This window comes from Aptenodytes patagonicus, chromosome 5 (genome assembly GCF_965638725.1).
Source record: "Aptenodytes patagonicus chromosome 5, bAptPat1.pri.cur, whole genome shotgun sequence".
Taxonomy (NCBI): Eukaryota; Metazoa; Chordata; class Aves; order Sphenisciformes; family Spheniscidae; genus Aptenodytes; species Aptenodytes patagonicus.
In genome coordinates this window covers 6,621,021-6,643,010 of record NC_134953.1, presented here as the reverse complement: position 1 = coordinate 6,643,010, position 21,990 = coordinate 6,621,021, and the positions used below count along the sequence as shown (strand labels likewise).

Genomic DNA, 21,990 nt, shown 5'->3' with positions numbered 1-21,990 from the left:
ATTTTACAAAAAGTTTCAGATACTTGAAAAGGTTGATATATTTTTTATTTGAAACAGAACATTTAATTGATGTCAAAAGCAAAATATTTCAAGGTTTGAGAAGGTGTTAATTTCTCCTCTCTTTGTTTAGTCTTTAAATGTAATTCTTCCTCTTATCAATGGAATGGGAGGGGAGGAGGCTAAGAATATGATTTTTTGGTTTGTGGGTTGTTTTTTTTTTTGCTTTTATTTCAGTTACAGAACTCTTCCCTCCCCTGCAAGCACCAATGAATTAAATGTTTGTAAGAAAACTAGTGTGGAGGGGAATCATCTCTTGCAAAGATTTCAGAGCTACTGTGTTTGTCAGGAATGGATTAAATCATTTCACTAACTGTCTCCAATGACCCAGATCATGAATAACAAGCAACATCCCTTGCTTTCCAGTAGATGCACTGAAACACATGATTTGGAAAATGGTTTCTTCCCCAAGTAAGTGTCAAATTAAAAAACAAACAAACAAAAAAAAGTTGTTAAGTTTTCAACTAGTTCTACAGCTACAATGTTGAAGAAGGCCTTCTAGTCTGTATTTTAAAGGTTGCCTACTGATTTGCATCTGTTGCCTAAACAGAAACATTTGATTTCACAAGAGAATAGGGCAAATTGTCCTATGTTGATGTAAACATCCAATTTTGTACTACAACTGCACAGATGTGGAGCTGTGACCTTTAAAAATAAATTTTGTCCTGCATTTTCCATACCGTTGGCCTTTCTTTTCTTCACCTGTGGGTAGCCATGAAGTTTAAATATTAAAGAGGTGATTATAGGAGCAGCCACTATACAAATATTTGTTCCAACACTCACAAAGCACCTGGACAAACTGATCTGATAAATTAGGAAGTTGTTTTGTAAGGTTACTGGGGAAGAAATAAAAGCTAGACCAGACATATCAAAGGTATGGTGACAGACTCCAGTAGAGGCAGGTCTAAAAAATATTAAGTTTTGGTTCCACAAACAGCACTTGACATTCCACTAAGATTCACTTTGGAGAAAATTACTATCTAGGTAAGAAAAATGGTAAGAGTTTTTTCCATGAGCAGAAAACACAAATAAAATTCTACTTTACACTGATGTGTGTTCAACACTTTGCTAATTTGTCTGCTTCACTTGTCAAATAAACCCAGGCAGCAGTTACACAACAGCCTTCAGGTAATCAGGCTGAACTGAAGGTCAATTATAACTCTTTTCCCAAGTCTATTTTCAGTGGATGACTTTTAAAAACTTTTTTTGTAAACATTGGATGTGTGAGAATGATTTTAATTTAAACTCTCACAGTGAAAAAATGTACTATAATTTCTTTAGCTGCAGGTATCTCATACAATTTTGATTTCATAGCACTGTAAAGCCACCAGTTCTTTCTTCTTTAGGGGAAAAAAAAAAATAAATTCCACACTTTGATTCAGAAATATAATAGCTGGCAGGAACAGGCTGTGTTAAGTTAGTAGGAATTCATGAGTAAGTCATAATATTTTCAAACAATATACTTTGATAAAAATATTGACTTGACTTATCTACATTCTGTATGTAGAAATAACGTGAATATTCTCTCTAGCACAAATGTTCTTTGAAGCAGTCAGCCTTTAGCAAACATAACCATAAAGTAAAATCTAAATGAACAGTCAATGTTCATACTGGAAATGGTCCTCCGGAAATTACATCCTATCAATTCAAATCCTGAAACTGATGAGTGCTATATTAAAATAAATGCAACTTGTTTTCTAAACTAAACAAAATTAACTAACAGACTTCATACATCACTACTTATTTCTCCGACGGTTAGTCATATTGATGAGCGCAAATGTGTGCAATACCTGCTGTTATACCTTGACAAGAATATAAACATACTCTCAGAAATAATCTGACCCAATGATGTTGGCCAGCTGTCTACAAAAAACTCTGGAAATAAACTAGTCCCTTGTAAGATGCAATGGTAAACTGCGAGTACAAAAAAATACCCCCAAAGAAATAAACAAAGTCATCAAATGGAATTAAATAAGTTCTCCCAGTATCTTGAATAAAAATACATAGTAACATGTGTTTCATGTTTTAGGTTTTGGGCTTGATTGTTCATTTGTATTTGTGCTCACATACACCTCAGTAAAAACACCACAGGCCAATTTCTGACTTGCATAGCTAGTAGTATATGACTCTGGTTTTGGGTGATTTCTAGTCTTGATGCTTAAATTGGAACAAGAAGCAGGGCTCTAAGATTTGTCACTTTTAATGCTGAAGATGTCAGGAAACACGTAGAAAATCAATATGCCGCTTTTCATAAGACGATCAACATGTCACTTTCACGTAGAAGATATGGTGCTATAAGCAGCAGTGGAACATGCTTTCAAGCTGTTGATAAAAGTCAGCATTTAACATAAGCAAATGGGCAGAAGGTATTTTTAGGAAAAAATAATCAAAATAATATTACTGCAGAACTAAACAAGACAGTAGCAATTGAGCCACCTCAACTTTTCACTGTAAAAGACTTGATTGGGAAGTGCAATTTCTTTTCTTTGCCTTCCCTTCCCTCCCCCTGCCCAAATAATTACTCTGTAGACCAGAACTGACTCACAGTAAAATATCTCTTAACCAAAGTAAACAATCAAGGACGCAAATTCTGTCTTCAGTTTAATCCAAACTAGTTCCAAAGTCTCACTGGGATTCTCAAAAGTTTTAAATGGGATTTAAATCACTTTAGCTGTTAGTTTATAAGTACACGCATTCTAACAAGGAAACTAATCAAAACCACACAGGAGACTCCTTTTACTGCAGTGAACTCCACAGAAAACCCTTGGCAATTAAGTATGATTTGACAAGGCTATAAAATAATTATATTCAAATAAAGTGAAAACTATAAAGGTTTTTCAGTGGAACTTTAAACCACCTATTATCAGTATCTGATTTGTGGCTTTATTTGATACATAACTGTTTGCATGTTCGAAGCTTTTCCTAAGTTAATAAAGAAAAAGATCAAGAGACCATAAATTCATTACTAGTCTATTGAAAGTATCACAAATCCCATTGCATGGCCAATTCAAACTTGTCTTTGCTTTACAGTTCTGACCACTATCTACATTTGTAACACTGTGCTTATTTTCCAAGTTGGCTTCCGTTTTTGCTAGCACAATTTTACTTCCAGACAGAATAGGCCTATAGTTTCACCACATAATATGAAATTACTGAACTCAATGTTTGTAGCACAGTTCAAAATCACGGTGCCAGAATACTGAAATAGGCTGGGCGGTGGGCTGGAAGTCAGTTTTTCTTACTTGCTGTCTCTGCTTCTCTCTTGCAGCGGGAATTAGTCTGCTATTTTACTTCCAAAAGAGAAAATTGGGATTGACTCAGCGCTGATGCGACAAACCAATCAAAAATCCTCCACTAATGCTGGGACACAGTGTTTGTTAAAAAATGTTCTTTAAACTAAGAACATAGAAAATCATAGAAAACTTACAAGTACTCTGCCAGTTAATGTCTGGGCAGATATCATGACTCCTGCCCAATCCTTCACGGAGGTCATCCATCCCACTTCTGCTGCCACATTCTCCTCTTTTTCATCTGTCGGTTTGCAGGTCCCATCTGCCTGTGTATCTCCACCACCATTGATCTTCTGGGCCTCCTGCAAAGTAAGTATTTGGGTTAATGTTTAGCAATTTGACAGTGAAAGTCAGCGTACAGTTGTGGCTAAGAAATGCTATGAAAAAAGTAAATCAGTCTTCCTAGATTCCTGCTAGATGAAATTAAGCACCTACTCGGCCATATCTCTTTAGAAGTAATAGAAATAGAAATGTTCTATGAGGTACCGAACTAACAACTAGATAATACTCCTCGCCTTGACTTTACATCTTAAAAACATGTATTTGGCATCAAATATGCTATACGTTCCTTGCCTATAAGCAGCCTAATTGCCAAGAGCTATGTATGCAATAACAGAGCTACATATTTTGAGTTTGTCAGACATACACTGAAGGACCTTTTGATGTATTAGTTCAAAACAACGTGTACTAGGTGCTAACATAATTTATGTACATTTTTAATTTACTATCATTAGAATTAATTATCTGAGTAAACCTTCACTGAGAAGCATGATGTAACAAGACAATAATTATCAAGTGTGAGAGGAACAAAATACACCATAGAGAATCTGCATGCTATCAGTGAACCAGTGTTTCAATGAAAGTGTTTAATATATCACAGGAATTCTTCTGTCAGTAAGTGGCTCTCGTAGAACGGAGAGCTAGAAATTAAAGAGGAGCCTCAGCTGCACTAAGCTGACGGATGAGTCACATGCACTGGAATTCATATCAGTCTCTCACAGATGCTGCAGCAAGGATGTCGTGCTCTGTAACTGCCTGCTATGTGTTACAGTCATGCATGCTGCACAAAAATCAAGAGAAATGATAGGAAAAGCCAGCCTGGATTGTGCAGCGTTTAAAACACGTCATATGCAAAGTATGAGACTGTGCCGTGAGCATGCCTTCGGTGACAGCATAATACTAACGACTTCCTGAATCCTTGACAAGTTATGCTAAACAAGCATAGGGGAGGCAGCAAAATTCAGTGCTGAGTCAAGTACTGAGCACTTGAACTGCACCCATAGATCCACGTTAGTGCTTCAAGCACTCTGCACAGAACGGCAGCTTGAAAGATCTTGTTTATACATGACTTGCCTATAGGCCACTAAGCAGGAAATCAGTTGCCATTAATCCCCTTTGGGATATCCGTTGTACAAGCAAAGATGATCGACGCTGGTTCAGAGGTTATTACTACAGTAGGAATACTACACTACCACGGTCAAAACGCATGACTGTGAGATGGCCTCGAGGACACAGCTGGACATAAAGGTAAGGGCAATTCCTGAGACCAGTACTGAACTAATAAAGCAGTTGCACTGAATCTGTTAGAAAAGGACAGTAGAGCAATACTAAAAATGTAATATGGAGACCAACAGTTGTTTTTAGAGAATCTCAGTATTGCAACTTATTTTGATAAGCAGATTGCTCTCTGTTAGTCTCCCTCTCGATACGCAGGCTCTATCTTCTTACTAGCAATTACAGCACAGTGCATGATGTGGCTATATTGATAACAACAAATTATTCAGAGTTACAACAGTAATTCAGTACTTCCTAAGCAAATAACCAGACAGAAGATAAAAGCTACTTTGTATTTGCATAACTGGACCTCATTCCCTGACAAATTTGGATACAGTGAATCAGATGTTTTGCACTCAGCTTTGGAAGACACATACTGCATTGCACACGCACAGAGCACAACCTACAGAAATGAGCTCATTGCTTAGGACAGTGACGTATACTACGGCACAAAGCATTTCCAGGAGAGTAACGCTTGGCCGAGGGCAATTTGTGACCCATATCATCACCGAGCCATATAGATCAGTCCCAAAGAAATGCCTTGACCACCATCAGTGTTTCGATTATAAACCAGGAAAGAGAAACCTAGCTTCTCCCCACCCCCCCCCCCGCCCCCCGAGTGGATTCTGTGGCTGTATATACCAGACATTGTAATAAAACAAAATTTTGAGTTTTAGGCAACCTAGACACATCTCTAAGACCCTGGGGGCACTCACAGGCCTCGCTGGCCCTGGCCGCTCTCCCCCAGGGTCTCCCCTCACCCTGCCTGTGGCCCAGGATGCCATTTCAGCCCAGCCCAGAGCCACCAGCTCCCCACAGCGCTGTCCTACCCAGCATGGGCCCCGCTGAGCCGGGCCCCACCAGCCCGGCCAACCCACGGCTGGTTCCCCTCACCGGGCCTGATCCCTACCCTCACCCACAGACTGACAGCCCAGGCTGGCCCCGGCCTGGCCCCGAGGAGGTTCCTGATGCCCCAGGCTGGGGCTGCCCCGACCTGGCCCCGAGGAGGTTCCTGATGCCCCGGGGCTGGGGCTGCCCCGGCCTGGCCCCGAGGAGGTTCCTGATGCCCCGGGGCTGGGGCTGCTCTGGCCTGGCCCCGAGGAGGTTCCTGATGCCCCGGGGCTGGGGCTGCTCTGGCCTGGCCCCGAGGAGGTTCCTGATGCCCCAGGCTGGGGCTGCCCCGACCTGGCCCCGAGGAGGTTCCTGATGCCCCGGGGCTGGGGCTGCCCCGACCTGGCCCCGAGGAGGTTCCTGATGCCCCGGGGCTGGGGCTGCTCTGGCCTGGCCCCGAGGAGGTTCCTGATGCCCCGGGGCTGGGGCTGCTCTGGCCTGGCCCCGAGGAGGTTCCTGATGCCCCGGGGCTGGGGCTGCTCTGGCCTGGCCCCGAGGAGGTTCCTGATGCCCCAGGCTGGGGCTGCCCCGACCTGGCCCCGAGGAGGTTCCTGATGCCCCGGGGCTGGGGCTGCCCCGACCTGGCCCCGAGGAGGTTCCTGATGCCCCGGGGCTGGGGCTGCTCTGGCCTGGCCCCGAGGAGGTTCCTGATGCCCCGGGGCTGGGGCTGCTCTGGCCTGGCCCCGAGGAGGTTCCTGATGCCCCGGGGCTGGGGCTGCTCCGGCCTGCCCCGCTCCCTGGCCGGGGCGGTGGGACAAGGCCCTGGCTGCCATGCTCGGCCCTGCCGGCCTGGGCATCCCCCGGCCCTCAGGGAGCCCCCAGCCCCGCAGTGCCCCAACAGCTACTGACTTGTTAAAAATTACAGGTGCCTTTTTTTTCCTCTCTTCCCACCAGTTTGTCTGCCTTTTGTAACTGTTAGAGCTTGTCTTTCAGATTGCAAACTCTACACGCCAGATTTTACCGCATGGTCCTCCTCTGCATAGCACAGTGGGCTTTTATACTCTGTACAAGTTTATACTGAATAAAAGTATTAATGTGGTTTTCATAGTAAAAGAGGTATAATTATCTCTTCCTCTCAGATAAGAAACTGAGATGGTGATTAAGTGCCTAACGCAGTCACCAGAGAAGTCATCGGCAGAGCGAGGATGAAACCACAGACTTTCTTGATTTTTCCACCCAGCACCCCTATTTAAAATCTCAGGGATGCACACCTGGCTAAAAACATTCCTAATTATGGATTTTGGTATAGAAAGTCACAGAACTATAGATAATTAAACAAAAAGAGCTGAATGGAAAAGTCCATTTTATGGTAGTGAACTTGAAAATACTAGGGTTGGAAAATTCTGTTATTGTACTCCTTCCTCACCCCCAACCTTTTTGTCAATATATCAAACTGAATTTTAAAGACGTGATTATTCATAAGATTATAAAAATAACATTTCCTAACACTCAATAAAATAGTAGACAATTTACTTCATTGAAGGAGAAAGGTAGCTTTTATATTTTCAAAAGTTTCTAATACCCTACAGTTCTTTTTGCTGTATTGGCTTTTGATTGCAAAGAGCAAGGAGCAGTAAGATGTGACAGACCTATTGAGTATTTGATTCTCTAAAGGTATTGAAGTCTGTAATACATTTGAATGGCTGTATTTCTGCATTTATACCACTTATTTCACCTCTATTAAAATCTCCCACCCATATTATTTCTTAATTAAAACAGAAGTAAAACAATCATTCCCTGCCAAGTATCATTTGGAGCAGTCTCGTGATCAGCTACATACCAAGCCTAACTCTTGCCATTATTGTAGCTATAATTAATATGCAGATTAGTTGCTGTTATGTAATATTTGTATTCAGTTGGGATATTTTATATTTTTCATCTACATGGCTAGCTTCTTAGCTTACTTAATTGGCAGTTAAGTATTAAGAAAAGTTTATTCCCAAGTCATTATGCAATTGTGCAGAGATCATTAAAGGAGATTTAAAGGCTGCTTTCATTTACACTGTGTACAAATCAGTCCTGTTATTAACTGTATAGTCCTGTTCCATTGCTATTTTTTCACCTCAAAGCATTGAGTATTCAACAACGCAACCTGAAAAAGGTGCTTTAATAAATAAATAAATAAATAAACAAACCTGACAGTGATGGTAATTGCTTAATTATTTACAGGCTCAGTAGCTACAAGTAAGGTAATACAATCTTTATCCACTCTGCTTACCTGTTGTTTCACAAAGTGTTTGTTATTTTACTTGCTTGATGACAGAAACATTCAGGTAGATTAAGTGAGAAGCAGCACATTTCATGAAATATATATTTTCTGAACTTAATGACAAAATGAAAGAGAATGCATGATGAGAAGGGGTGTACAGGAATCAGGACTCACTGTTCTACCAATGGTTTGACAGAGACCTGGACCAGAAACTTCAATGCTTTGTCGTGTATTTTCAACAATAAATAGTGATTTAGATTACACAAGTGCTGGGATGTGTAAAGCAGACTTCAAAAAGGGAAAAGACACTCAAAAACAGTTTTCATTTTTGCAAATGTAGTCCTGCCTCCTTCACTTTACCTCTGTCTAAAATATCTGTACAAACATAGAACTAGTGCACAGACGCTCCATTCAACCCAGGGCTGTATGAAATAAAGATCAGAAAATTACTATGAAAACTTAAAACATCATCTGAGAATAATTTGCCTTTTTAGAAGCCCTAAAAAAACCGAGGACACTATGAAGACAACCTGTCTGAAGTATGGTACTGAAAAAAACTTTGGTATCTCGTTAAGGTATGCTAGAAAACATAGGAAACAGGCAGGTAATGTGAGGGAAAAGAACTGGGTTACAGTCTGGTGAAACAAAGGACCTCTGATACTCCTCCTTATCTAACATTTAACTACTATGAACAGCACACAAAAATCATGCAGTATCAACTGTAATGAGAATACAGGGCATCGAGTCATGCCCACATCACACAAGAGGAAGCAGTATGCTCAATTTAAGCAGATGTTTAAAAACAGTAATACCAGTGGAGCAAGCCCAGTACCGGCCTCAGAATTCCATCCTAGAGAACATGAGATGAGACAGGGCCTGCCAGAATGGTAGTGGCACCCGGTTTGAAGTATGCAGTAATAAAACAGTAATAAAATGTAGTTTGGGGAAGTTAGGGAAGGGCTGCTTTAGATAATGATGCCAGCAACTTGTGATTTTATCTCTATTAACTGCCCCTCAATTAACAGCATTGCATTCCTAGAGCCTGCATTTTAAGAAATGTTTTATATCAGATCAACAACACTTTCATACTAGCCACTCTTATACACTGGAAATCTACGTTTATCATAGAATCATAGAATCATAGAATCATTAAGGTTGGAAAAGACCTCTAAGATCATCGAGTCCAACCGTCGACCCAACACCACCATGCCCACTAAACCATGTCCCTAAGCGCCTCATCTACTCGTCTTTTAAATACCTCCAGGGATGGGGACTCAACCACTGCCCTGGGCAGCCTCTTCCAATGTTTAACCACTCTTTCAGTAAAGACATTTTTCCTCAGGTCCAATCTAAACCTCCCCTGGCACAACTTGAGGCCATTCCCTCTCGTCCTATTGCTTGTTACTTGGGAGAAGAGACCGACCCCCACCTCGCTACAACCTCCTTTCAGGTAGTTGTAGAGAGCGATGAGGTCTCCCCTCAGCCTCCTTTTCTCCAGGCTTCTTCCTTTCCTTTTCATTCACCCGCTTCCCCAAAGCCACCAACAGGTGCTATGTGAAGAGGAATAATTTCGCCTATAAGACTATTTCTCCTTTCTGTTAGGCAGACCTCTGAAACACCGAGTTTAAAATTATTAGACTTCTCTCAGTAATTCAATTACATGCCCTTAGATACGTTCTCTCACCATTTTGATAACTCCGAACAGGGGTCTTAAATTTGTATAAAACCATAATATTATGCTGCATTCTCAGCAGCTGGGCAATGTGCAGTGTACATCAAGACATCAGGTACCTACTGAATACATTGCCACTGCAGATGTTCTCCATCAGATATAGTTACCATCTGTAGTCTTCACCTCGATAGTTACTAAGTACCAGTTCATCCAGTGCTAAAAACAAGCAAAACAAAAAAAAACTGAAGCAGTTCACCTGCTCTACTGCAGTTTAGCAAACACAGGATTTCACTGGAATATTAATAAGCAAAGCAGATGGGAATGTGAGAAATAAATAGCTGTATGGAGACTTACAAACCTCTCTGAAAAGAGTCAGTCTTGTAGGAAAGAGAAAGCAAAGGCTAAAGTACCTAAATGTGAGCTAAGAGGTACTTCCCTACAAACCTGCCTAACCACAGCATTTCTTTGAATATTAGGTTCTTAGTCAATATCAGGTTACATTGACGTCAGTTATCATACTGTAGCTATGGTTTGGCTAGTTTCAAAGAATTAATTATTGATGCCCAGAAAAACATTCTTCCTTTCACTGAATAAAAGGAAACAGAATGATCTGTGGAAAACATGGCTGATGAGATAGCCAAGCATTTTCTCTCATAAAATATTCACAAGCTATGTAATTTGGTGTTTGCGAATTTGGCAGATTAAGAAAAATTACGTCCAAAATAGATTCCAAAACTTCTCTTATTAGTTTAAGACTGAGATGGTAAACTTCTGCGAGACAACTATTCTTTTTGTTTTCTGCATTCCTGCAGAAATTCTAAGCAGCTCCTTGCCAGTCCTTACTTACAACCAGAACCTTTCTGTAATGACCCCCCAAAAAAAAAAAATCAATCCTTCACTGTGAAGACTCTAGGTTCCAAGACCAAATACATTTTCTCTTTTTCCAGCGACCAGCTTCTCTGTTGCATTTGTGCATACCTTCAGTAATCCTGACAGACTTTTTTTTTTCTGTGCCCTTCATATTTCCAGTATGGGTTACTTGTCTAAAATCCCCTTTTCATGCCATTGTTTTGACTGACAAAAATTGCTGCAGTAGAGGAATTAATTCTAAAACCTTGACCTGAGAAGCAAGGGAATCTAGATTAGTAAAATACAGTGTTCCAGCCATGATCCCACAAACAGCGTAACAGTCTGTCAAATGAAGGGTTCCTGGGTATGGTTCTCACTTAAGAATACAAAACGGCAAACACCTACGTTATCTGAAATCTGAAGAAAATACAAAAAGACTCAGTCCAAAGTTTAAAAATGTCTGCTACAGGCTTGGGGAAGAGTGGCTGGAAAGCTGCCTGTCAGAAAAGGACCTGGGGGTGCTGGTCGACAGCCGGCTGAACATGAGCCGGCAGTGTGCCCAGGCGGCCAAGAAGGCCAATGGCATCCTGGCCTGTATCAGAAAGAGTGTGGCCAGCAGGAGTAGGGCAGTGATCGTGCCCCTGTACTCGGCACTGGTGAGGCCGCACCTCGAATACTGTGTTCAGTTTTGGGCCCCTCACTACAAGAAGGACGTTGAGGTGCTGGAGCGTGTCCAGAGAAGGGCAACGAGGCTGGTGAGGGGTCTGGAGAACAAGTCTGATGAGGAGCGGCTGAGGGAACTGGGGTTGTTCAGCCTGGAGAAAAGGAGGCTGAGGGGAGACCTCATCGCTCTCTACAACTCCCTGAAAGGAGGTTGTAGCGAGGTAGGGGTCGGTCTCTTCTCCCAAGTAACAAGCGATAGGACGAGAGGAAATGGCCTCAAGTTGCGCCAGGGGAGGTTTAGATTGGACCTGAGGAAAAATGTCTTTACTGAAAGAGTGGTTAAACATTGGAACAGGCTGCCCAGGGAAGTGGTGGAGTCCCCATCCCTGGAGGTATTTAAAAGACGAGTAGATGAGGCACTTAGGGACATGGCTTAGTGGGTGGTGGTGTTGGGTCGACGGTTGGACTCGATGATCTTAGAGGTCTTTTCCAACCTCAATGATTCTATGATTCTACACGTTAATGGAGATGTTATGATGTAACACCTCCATTGATGTAAAACAGTATTTCTGAATAACTGGAAAGCTGGTTGAGTGATTTCCATACCAGCCTAAGAACTGGGAGACGTGCTGAAGTCCCTGTTCTGCCACCAAATTTTTAAAGTCTTCAGCCACATTACCTAGTCTCTTCATCTCTTCACCCCACAGCTATAGAACAAGAGTCACGGTAGTTTCTGTTGCATAGGGGTCTTATCAAGATAAATATATTTAGGATTTCAAGTGTTTTGGTATTACACAAATGGCAGACAACGCAGGCATAGTGTAGGGAACCATAAAGTAAGACACACTGAAGACATACTGGTAAAGACTGTTAGACTAGTTATACAAGACAATTAAACATGTAAGACAGAAGTGTAAAAAGGAAGCAACTAAGAACTCCAGGCATTGTAGTGAAATGAAAAAGCATAGTCTTAGTAATGATACCAGGCAAGTAAAAACAGACGATAAAAGCAGTGCCAACTGAAGTTATAGAAGGGCAAACAGGAGAGGAATATAGGATTGCACAATACGGCCAGCCAACAATAATTTTTTAAAAATCACACTTAATGAAAAAGATTGAGAGGACAGCATGATTCTCGCAACTAAAAAACTGTGATAAAAACAAAGTCATTACAAACTTCTGTGCATTCAAATGGACAAACAGGGTGTTTTTCAAAAACTTATGATTCTTGGCTCAAGTTAGCAACGGTTTATAGCAATAGTTACGTAAGCTTTGACTATAAGTTCACAAGTTTGTGTGAATAATTTCGTTTATATTTATTCATAAAATAAATCCTTAAGTTTTCCTTTGTTACTTCTGACTGTATGTATCAGACCACATTTACAGCAATAAATAGCCAGTGAACTTGTCATAAAACTACATAACAAGTTAACTTACTGTCTGCAATACATAAACAAATAAATAAAAACAGGACAAGTGAGTGACGTACAGGTTAGGAGTACGCGCTGAAAATATTTCACAAATTGCCAAACATCTAGCCCATATCCATAAATTTACTTTCCTTTTCTATAGTCAACAGATCATTTCTTATTAATTTCCTTTATGAAGACCGAATTATTATCGCATTAAAATATTCCCTAAAGACAGTGTTCAAATATAAAGTAGCAGACAAAAGGGCAAAACAAGCATTTCATTTTATTAATGGGGACACTAAGTTTAAGTCAAAGGAGGCATGTCATTATTCCGTGGTCCCTACATACCGTAGAAATAGGTACATTAGGCAGATTAGACAATTACTGTCCAAGACAGAATATTAGTCTTTAACTGTCTTTTCTGTGGTTCAAGCATTATACTGAGGCCATTCTTTCAAAATGTATTTTGAAAAGAACTTTAGAGTAGCCATGCCAGATCACTAACCTTAAATATGATGGAAACTAAGCTTGTAAAAACATACGAAGCAATATCAGACGGGACTGAGTTATCAAAACTATAGAAAGGGAAGGGATCCTTAATGGAAAAGCCTACAGAAGGACAGAAAGGTGCATGCAGTTTCTGTTATCTTCCCATTTTGTTTCCTCCCACCTAATAGAAGGCAAATCAAAGCAAGCATACAATTGAAAATAAAATTGATACAGACATTACCGTGAAATGAACACTGCCAAATTACCTACATCCTATTGACTGATTAATTCAGGAAAAATTTCTTCCTGTCACAGATGATAAAACATTTTAAATGTCAATATCCAACAAAAACTTGTTACAAGTAATAAAAACCGCACTTCACTTACTGTCTTCATACTTAACTCATTTTTGTGACGCTATATGATTCATTGCAATCCAAAAGTCTCAAAGTGCTTCATGAATGTGAGAAAAAGGTCTTAAAAAAATGAGAAAAAAAGTAATAAACAGTGGGGAAATTACCTAACTTGTTTATTTTGATTACAGGAAGTACTTTAGCTGATTGCTTGTAATTTTGTTGTTGTTGTTGTTAACATTAAGTAATACCCAACTCCAATCCAAGTTTTTCAGTCATCACCTCTTGGCACTTTTTTTACTACTGTGAAAGGATGAAAAATACATTGAAAAAAATCACACATTTGATTTTGCCCCATTTTAAGTGAAGAATTACCAGTAAATCTTTTATGATCTATATGATCTAAATTATGAGAGTAGCTTTTACAAAATAATTACGTGGTAGAAGCTGAAATAAGAAAACTGCTGAAAACTATTCTCTGTCAGGAATATTCACCATTTAAATAGGTCATTAAAAGGTTCCAAAAGCAGGTGGTTTATTTCACTAAAAGAGATATACAAATACAATGTACAAAATAAGTATCAAACTGCTTTATCAGTGAAATTAAACTTGGCAACATCTTTTCAGTTGCATACTCTTCTCCATCCTGCTCAATTACAGAAGAGAAGGCTTTTATCTATTATTATCTGTTTTTATCTATTAGCAAACAGTACGCTCTCTTTCATTACATTAACTTCATAATACTTTCTTGCGTGTGGTATCAGAGGTATCCGAGAGAAAGAGATGCAGACTGGACTGTAGAAGGAAATTCTTCCCCTCTTCTGTGTATTACAGAACAGTAACGATGCCCAAAAATCACAAGGACTCCATGGATGAGGAAAGGCGTTACAGAGCTTAAAGGACAGAGTCTCTAAGCACAAGGTACCAGAACTACTCCAAAACCAGGATCTTGGTCCTGGCGTAAAGGAATTAACCGCTCACTTCCTTGAACTGCAGAACTCCCTAGAAAACTTGGTGACAGGAATTTTAGGTCTTCATTTGATTAAAATCAAACATTTTCACATGGGAGGAACGGACTTAAACACTTGTGGTTTCTTTTCTACGTGAAATAGAAAATTATTAATATTGTGTGGGAGTACAGGCAACCTTCCTCAATGCTGAGCCTGTCAAACAGAATTTATTTGCATTTACAGTTTTACAAAGAGATTTATGATTATTCAGAAGGTTTTAGAGGAAACAGGATAAAAGATGAAGGAGGGAGGCAGTGGGACAAAAATAACTGAGTGACTCACAAATATAACGATTTGGTAATATCATAAAACATGTGGATCAATGATGATTTGAAGGATGCCGGAGAATCATTCTATTATCTGCCCAATTGGACAAACCAATCATCTCTAAGGCTTTTTTTGATTCAATAGTATATAATATTTATGCTTATTGTATTAAAATTATAAAGGAAATCACAACGAATTAAAGGTAGCTCTCTGTAGGACATAAAGCCATATCTAAGCCTTTACTGATGCAGGAAATTAAGTTCCAGTGTGCAGCACATAAATATTTGAAGAGCAGCAGGTCAGCCAATAAGTAATTAAAAATATTTAATAGCACACAACACTTCTCACCTCAGAGATTACAGAGCATAATGCAGCTTTCAGACTGGAAGAACTTTGGGGGGGGAGTGGAGAGAGTCAGAGAGCGCACAAATGTGCGGGAATGCGGAGGAAAGATACACAGCTCTGATTTTCAAAAATATTGAAAAATGCAGATTTAGTTGTAAAGTAACAATTTTAATGATTACTTTGAAATAATTCTATTAAGCTAAACATTTCTCCCTAAAGGACCAGTTATCTCACGTTGTAAGAAATGTACAAGTGCTATTATTTAATCAAGTAGCTATGACCTCATTCATTACTCACTGCTATGGAAACAATTTTGTGTAATCTGAATCTCATGACTCCCTTGCATAAATGATTAAATAGACAAAAGTTTTTAAACCTAAAAGAAGAAAAATTCCTTGTAGATAAATTTCTTTTAGGTAACACATTATTTTGGTTCACTTCCCAGACACTAAATATCAGCATCCAAATTATCCGAAGTCAGTACTTGTAGACTACAAATACAGCAGCTGGTACATTTATTATGCAAAGAAACATACACAGTTCCTGCAAATTCATAGATACTGACTGAAATCTAAGGCAGAGAAGACAGGAAAGCTAAATATGTTTGACTTGCATACTATAGCTCCATTAATTTTTATTTGTCACATAGAATGAGAACAAGCTCAGTGAATACTTTGACTTTCTTAACCTCATCATTTTAAATAACAGGAATAACTTTTAACTGGCACCGAGGTCATCTCCTCCTCCTGTGGGTGTACCAGTGATGCACTGCTAGGAATTGATGCATGACTGTGACATTGAACATAGCCTTTGTGAGCAATCACAAGTTGGGCTACTGGAAAATAAAGATACATGGTGTCCATTCTTGGCTCTCATAACATGAAGAATTATATCCAAGTCTCCCTGCTCACGGCAAGATTGAATCCGCCTGTACCAAAACTTGTAGATGAAGCTCCTACTCCTACAGGTCACTTCCTAAATGAGAACAGCAACTTTTTGAAGTTCCTCAGAGGCCTGAATTGTTAGAAGCAGCCCTGGCAGAGTTGCATTAGCAGCAGAGGGCAGGCGAGGTGCTTAAAGGCAGACACTGTTCTGTCTCATGAGTCTACAAGCTTTTGGCTTCAAGATTTATCAAACCAGCAAATGTACTGTGTATGTCACAAAAACGTTACCTCTGAACACTCACTCTGTCTACAAATTACGCATGATACAGCAAGCCGTTACTGTCCGCTGATCAGGAAAGATAACGAACAGAGGTCAGGAGATAGGTCAATTGAAATTTTGAGCTCTTTTTCTAAGATTAAATAATAGTAAGAAAGAAATCAAAGGATAACAATTGTTAAATCATCACACAGTATTAATTTTCAATTTGTTCAACCTTCAGGGGAGCAGAAGAAGTTGACAGTGATCAGTAATAAAATTAATGCTACTACAGAAATTTCAATCTTGAAAAGAGGTGGAAATCAACCATGTCCTTTGTTTCTATCTTGCAATTTTGTGGTAATCTGGTAACTTTATTACAGGGCCTAGAACTCCAATTTTTTCCTTTTAAATTTTATATAAATTATTATGGTAAAAGAGTTTGCAGCAGCATAAAGATCAAACAGCTCAAAGCAGGCTGTCACGCTTCACACTATTCACAAGCTGTGTTTTACAGAACCTACTCCGCAGCTTTAGAGTCCTTCTCCATTTACAGTGCTGCATAATTACCTCACACAGCTTCCCAAGATGCAGGTGCCCCCCATAATTTACCTGTGAATGAGATTCATTGACAATCCCATCCAAGTATCACATGAGGTTAACAGTTTTACCATTATTACTTCTTAAGAGAAAAAAGGGCTTAATTAAGCCTTAATAAAGAAAAAACAAGTAATGATTCGTACATCAGTAATTCACATCTTCCAAATACCTGACTCTAGTTTATTCAGTAACAAGAGATTGAAGTAATACATATAACTAGAAGCAGCATTTGAGAAATCAATGTATCTCTGTATTTCAGATCCAGCTCATGGAAATCAGAAAAAAAGGCATGAACTGTAAGCTCACCTTTGTTTTCTAGTTTAAAAGTATGACTTTTATCCTCACAAACTAGTTTAGCAAGGGAAATGGGTTCTACAGGGTAGAAAGGCAGGTGTCATATGTAACGTGATTCCCATTTTGTCCGCAGATACGCAGCTCTAAGAAGAGTATTCAAGGATACCCTGTTAAGATGTTTATCCTAACGCAGTAGTGATTGGGAAGCAAGCCTCTGAGCTTCCAATTAGTTCAGTAGAAGGTGTCTAGTGACAAAGAAAGATATGCTAAGAGACAAGATTTATGATCTAAGCCATTTATTCAGGAGATAGGGAAGCATCATCCTTCTTAATCTTGTACTTTCTATTTGCTTGATTTGGGAGTGGGGGGTTTTTTTGAGTTTTTCTTCCTCCCCACTCCAATACATAACAGTTTGTCATTTGGCGTCTGCAAGTTTGGCTCAGAGCCTCCACTTTCTTTCTGAGCATCTTCTACTATTGCCATTGATTGTGGTGGCACTGAGTACTGAAAAGATGATCAACAGCAGCACACATCCTTCTGGATGAAACTCCGCCAGCCTCCTGGGGTGACAGCAGATGTTTTTGTTATTCCTCATGTCTTGCAGGAGCCAACACTAATCCAGGGAAGGAGCCAAAAACTGAAAGCAAGACTGACAGTAGGAATAATATTATGGTCCAATGGGCACTGAGGTCACCGTTTAACTAAATAAGGCATTCATGAGAAGCTACACGCCAAATTATCAAAATGGTTACACAGCCTTTCAGCTTGCTGGAAAGATTTTTTTTTTTTTTTTGGCTAGAACAAAATAAAAATACAATTGGAATAAAAAAAAAAATACCATTAGGCAGGGTCTAAACCCAGTAGTGTGCTTGGCAAGGCTACTGCAACTGGGACACTGGAATAATAAAAGCTAGACTCCAGAAGGAGGATGAAAGTTGCATTGTTTTGACCGTTTAATTTTGAAAGCAAGCATATCGGAATTGCTGAAGCAAATATGCAGACACAGTTTGCTGACGTACAGTTTATAGGAATTAGTGAGAAAGCTGAATTTCTGAAAATTATATAAATTCAATTTTAGATTTTTATCAGTACGGAATTTGCTTGGAGCCTGCTTCATTATTACTTCTAAAAAAAAATTTTTTGCTTAGTAATTTTAGACATAAAATTTAAGAATCTCATCATAAACTCGGACCTCATATTGACAGGCAAGATAACTTCTCAGGTAGTGAGGCCAGAATTCAAAATCTGTCATAAAAGGAAACTTGAACGGTACAGGGATTCTCACAGGTTAGTAGTCACCTGGTTTTAGTTTATGTGGTGAAGTTATCTTTTTCTGAAGATACATTTAATATCAGCACTGAACACCTTTTTTTAAAAATATATATTGAAATAATGACAATTAAACTTAAAACTGAAATCTTTTTTTATGAACACTCAATATAGTGACTATATTAAAGTATACAGAAAATAAATTGTACATCATTTTCTTAGTGGTTCTAAGGGACAAATTGAAGAAAGTCTCATTCACTGTGACATTTTTTTAAGCCACTAAAACTTCTATGCCAATAAGTTTCTAACAGATAATCAAACAATTTTATTCTAAAAGCAAACTGAAGCATGTCTACTTTTTTTTTTTTTAAAAAAAAGGCCACACACAGCTTTCATTTTCACATGGTGCTTTCCAAATATTCTATTCCGTTCAGCTTAACCTTCATTTTCAAAGGTACTTACAAAAACCTTTTAAGACAGGCTCAAATATGGCTAGAAGAATGGAGGGCAATAGAATTCATCGATCCCCACAGATTTATGTTAGAAGTAGGGCAAGCTTCCCATCAGAAGTGAGATTCCTAATTACATTACATGACTCACTTCACCTTGTAGGAAGAGGAGTGCCAGAGGCGTGAATACAAGTCTTGTTCCTGGCTACCAAATTAGTGCAAAGGCCATAGTAACCATTAACTCATACGAAGAGAAGGGCCAATTTCTTGCAAAGAGTTTACAGACCTTTTAACAATTAATTCTAGGTTATTAGAATACAGCTTTGAGTCTGCTTCCTGACACCTTAGACACCCAGCATCCCAGTGATGGTGGCATCACTGGCTTGCTGTGCTCCAGACCCTGGAGCTCAGAAGAATGTTTCCATTACTCAGAGACCTAACAACAGTGATATTTAGGTAAAATGATCATCAGTCACCAGAAAAAATACATTTTTAAAAAGGTATGATTTTCTGCTGTGCGCTGCACTCCCTGTAATCAGCGAGTTCTGCTGGAATCCAAGTGGGGGAAATATTTCATCAACATCAGCACATCAATTATGAGAATGTCAGCCCTGTTGGAAGCCAGACTCAAACTGTTGTTAGGTAGGCTGTTTATGAGATGGCTGGAGCAAAACAGTAGAAAAGTATAAAAATAAATGGAATACTTAACGGAAAAAAGTAAGGTTAGGACTATATACAACTTGCATGCAAGTCCCAGGTCACTGTAACAAGACTGTTCCCTCCCTCATGCCTTCAGTGGGAGTTTGGGGTTGTGTCTTTGTTTTTACAATTAACTCACTCTCTCATAGACACACACACACACTCTCCAGGTATTTTTTAAAATCCTGATACATGAACTACGTTTGATAACTCTCTCATCCACTGAAATGCAATCACCTTTGCTGCTAACCACAGATACAGTGCACAAAACCGACAAAAGAGAAGCTAGTTGATGCTGTTGCCAGTTGTACGGATCACGATAGACCATTACATCAACAGAAGTAAAGCACTTCTACAAAAACTGCCCTGTGACTTCTATTAAGCCTGCAGTTAGTAAAACACCCGTTCTGTATTTGGTAACTGATGACTAAACAAACATGAAGTAACTGATTTTGAGAAGGTATTCCTACTGAATCAACAAGTCTTGCTAAGAGTGCTTATACCCAAGAACCCCCCGCCCGCCAAATATCATGATACTCTCTAGGAAGAAGAGAGATTCTAGCATAGACTTACTTACACACTAGTTACTAGAACCGAGTTCCTCAAGAGACCATAAAGCTGTTTGAGGGTCTCTCCAATTACTGGCATACATTAATATCCATGTTGTGACAAAACTATCTCAGAGAACAGATTTGTTCATGATATTGGTATTTTTGTCCATATATATTCAGACATACAAACAACGTTACCTCTGATAACTCTGAATCTTTCACAAACTCCTCTGAAGCTATAAAATCTGCAGAGGTCCCTGAAGAACTGAATACAGCTTCCTGAAAAAATGAATGCTTTCACTTCTATGAAAGCATGCATACTTATCTGTAGAGCATAGTGTCGATACTTCCTCCCCTTCCTATGTCTCTTTGCAATCAAAATGTAGCTTGTTAAAATACCGGCTTTCTTTACAATGTGATGATATAGCATTGGCATCAGATGAGTTCCAGGTGGTCTAATCAAAGCTAAAATCCTGATTATTAGAATATACAGGGTAGCAACCTAGTTATTAGCACAACAGAACCAGGAGGTTTTTGGCTGGTAGGCTCGGTTTTGGTTTTTTTAAACTAAAGAAATTTCAAGTCAGCGATATCGATTCATAAGCACTAAGGGTCTGGGCCAGCAAGTATAAAGACACATTCCCTCCAGGACAGGACAAAGCATATGGCTCTACAAATGACTCCGTATGACTTCCATATGGCTTTATAAATTATCTTTTCCTTACCTATGCTGTATTTGATCCAACATCTGCTAGCTTTCTTTTTACCATCCATATTTTATTATATTCCAAAACCACACACAACTAATATTTAACAGTAATATAAGCATAACCTGAAAAGGATTTTCCATGGGCTACATATAAAATTCGTAAAATTGTAGTCAGTCTTCAATAGCAGAAAGAGATATTGTACAATCTCACATGATTCATCCCAAGAGGTTCACTAGATTTATAGATATGCTAAGGGTAAAATATACACCTGAGCTCTACCACAGGAAAATCAGTAGCGCTCTGATTTACTTGCTTCTTTGCGCAGAAACCATTATATACCTAGTTGCATTTTGACTTCTTCCACCGTGCTGTGAAGAGCAACTTGGAACTATTTACTCTGCTGACTGCTTAGCCCTTTTCACTGGATAAAAGGAACTGTCAAACCATAGAGAAAGCTTGCGTTGTTTAGTTTATTCAGTTTTACTATTTCACAAAGGTTCATAAAGGACTTGGCATATTCTTTCTCTGGTGTTTTCAGAGCCACAATAATTCAAATTAGGAAGTACCCACTGGTTTATGGCCACAGATCAGTCATTGAGCTCACTCAGTTCTATGGATTCAGTCTGGGAACACAAATGTATCTACTAATTATAAAAGTAATCCTTGTAGTTCTGGCAACTAGTGCTATGCAATGACCACTCGCCTATGTTACTTCTGCAGGATGAATGTAAATGAAGTGTCTTTGGGTTTGCATACCCGTATTTAAGAGTTCTGTGACTAAATCCAGACCCAGAGAGATTTCAGTTCTATAGGACAGAAAAGAAAAAGTTTACTGAAGACAGAGTCAGCTACTTATTACACATAGCACCTATTTAAAATATTTAAATAATAATTTTATTACAAACTGTATGGAAGACTTTCACAAGTCTCATGACCAATCTTCATTAAATATAACTTGGCAGCTTTGTCGTTTCTCAATTCAAGGGCTGATAGATTGGTATCATTGCAAACAAGAATACCTAACTTGAGTTAACACCGTGAGGGAAGACTTGCTGGGCTTTCCTAGGGGGTTGGGGATTTTACTTTAAATAACTAAAGGTCTTTACATAGATCACAAATGAAGCTATAGCAGTCCAACATTAGTTACCACCTGTAACTAATGAAACAAAACTTTCAAAAAATCAAAAATATTCAAATATATGTATAGTAGAAAGATA

General features: G+C 39.2%; 1 protein-coding gene across 30 annotated transcripts in view; it reads right to left on the bottom strand.

Annotated features, from left to right (window-relative positions):
• Positions 1–21,990, bottom strand: part of KCNMA1 (potassium calcium-activated channel subfamily M alpha 1) — a 519,886-nt gene that overhangs the window by 376,627 nt on the left and 121,269 nt on the right. For all 30 annotated transcript variants that reach the window (XM_076338440.1, XM_076338419.1, XM_076338420.1 and 27 more), the window contains one exon: positions 3,485–3,649. In XM_076338440.1, the coding sequence (XP_076194555.1) occupies positions 3,485–3,649 (165 nt within the window). The remainder of the gene's footprint in view (positions 1–3,484; positions 3,650–21,990) is intronic.